Source organism: Amphimedon queenslandica, unplaced genomic scaffold (genome assembly GCF_000090795.2).
Source record: "Amphimedon queenslandica unplaced genomic scaffold, v1.1 AMPQUscaffold_11132, whole genome shotgun sequence".
Taxonomy (NCBI): domain Eukaryota; kingdom Metazoa; phylum Porifera; class Demospongiae; order Haplosclerida; family Niphatidae; genus Amphimedon; species Amphimedon queenslandica.
The window spans coordinates 1-1,793 of record NW_003548623.1 but is presented as its reverse complement, the minus strand read 5'-3'; the positions used below and the strand labels follow the sequence as shown (position 1 = coordinate 1,793).

The 1,793-nt window shown below is 35.2% G+C and overlaps 1 protein-coding gene across 1 annotated transcript; it reads right to left on the bottom strand.

Moving 5' to 3' along the window:
• Positions 1 to 90: 90 nt before the first annotated feature.
• On the bottom strand, positions 91 to 1,787 carry LOC109580137 (aspartyl aminopeptidase-like). Its single transcript, XM_020005661.1, has 6 exons — positions 1,744 to 1,787; positions 1,627 to 1,693; positions 808 to 896; positions 514 to 627; positions 333 to 458; positions 91 to 219 (listed from the first exon to the last, which is right to left on the bottom strand). Exons 1-6 carry the CDS (start codon positions 1,765 to 1,767, stop codon positions 91 to 93), a joined length of 549 nt encoding a protein of 182 aa, XP_019861220.1. The 5' UTR covers positions 1,768 to 1,787.
• Between the last annotated feature and the right edge of the window lie 6 nt (positions 1,788 to 1,793).

The following is a 1,793-nucleotide window of genomic DNA, read 5'->3' as shown; positions in this document are numbered from 1 at the left end:
CTCCTGCATTGTTGAAGTAGCTAAAACTGGCAGACTATGTGTGTGTGTCACAATATAATATAATGATGGAATGCTTGAAATGGTGGCTAGTTACATGTGATTCTCTTTGTTAGGAGCAAACTTGAGATGATCATCACGAGCAAGATGAATGCAGACATTGGGGACACAAAGGATTGGCTTCTTGATATGAACCAGTTTATGCTCCAAACCTTTGCTGGACTGAATAAAGATAGAATAATAATAATAATAATAATAATAATAATAATAATAATGAACAACTTCATAGTACTGTGTAGTTATCAACATAAAAAACATGTTCTGGATTAGCTTACACGGACAACAACTCGTCCAGCGACTGTCAAGTCCCTGTCAAACCAGGTGTGCCATATCCCTCCTCCATAACACTCGACCCCTACCTGGAGGTAGCCACAACGTGAGCGATTAGACCTTGGCTTCACCTAAAGCATCAAATTATAAACTAAAGCACAAACTCACATTTCAGTGGTTAAATACTTTGAGACAAGGACTATCAGTGTGGGCTCCAACAGCATTGAAACCATTACCGGGCTTATACTGGCCACCTACTGCAAACGCAATAATAGTTGAGAAATTATTAACGACAAAATACTAGAGGGAAAAGAGAGAGAGAACCTATAAACTATTCTATTACTGTACACGTAAAAAAACATGTACATATACATGTACATGTACATGTACATGTACATCAGTCAGATAAAGTACATTTCATATTGTGGGTAATCCTTTTATCAAAGTTCAGTATATGTGTACATGTGTATTTTATCATACCAATCCATTAGGTTTGATCTCCCATGACTCCTTTTCTTTTAATTCAGTAAAATTCCTCTCCATCAGCTGCCTCTTGCATTCCTCAACAACTATGAGAAACACAAATATTATGACACAATACATCACAGGGTATTTTTCAAAATTTTGGCATTTTCTTAAAATGGTTGTAACTTGAAAAATTGAAGTCGGAATCAGCTCAAACTTTCTACACAGCATAAGGGCATCAATATGTATTAGAAAATGTAATAAAAATTGGGGGTGATTTCGGAGCCATTTTTTGGAAAAAACCATGGACTATACTCAAACTTTCTACACAGCATAAGGACATCAATATGTATTAGAAAATGTAATAAAAATTGGGGGTGATTTCGGAGCCATTTTTTGGAAAAAACCATGGACTATAGCCTTGGGTATTTTTCAAAATTTTGGCATTTTCTTAAAATGGCTGTAACTTGAAAAATTGAAGTCGGAATCAGCTCAAACTTTCTACACAGCATAAGGACATCAATATGTATCAGAAAATGTAATAAAAATTGGGGGTGATTTCGGAGCCATTTTTTGGAAAAAACCATGGACTATAGCCTTGGGTATTTTTCAAAATTTTTGGCATTTTCTTAAAATGGCTGTAACTTGAAAAATTGAAGTCGGAATCAGCTCAAACTTTCTACATAGCATAAGGACATCAATATGTATCAGAAAATGTAATAAAAATTGAGGGTAATTTCGGAGCCATTTTTGTTAAAATCATGGACTATAGTACAGGGTATTTTTCAGAAATTCGTCTCAATGCAAAATGTTAAGTCAACAGCTGTGCCTTACCATGATAAGGAGAGGGTCCTTTATTAACAAAGTCAATAAGTCCTTCAGCAGATTTCAACACAGCAGCCTGTAAAAGAGTAACATCAACAAACTACAAATAAATTATCTTTCCCTAACTCTGTCTAGTTTGAAGGCAGCCATTTTGATTTATGGGCGTGGTCTTTATC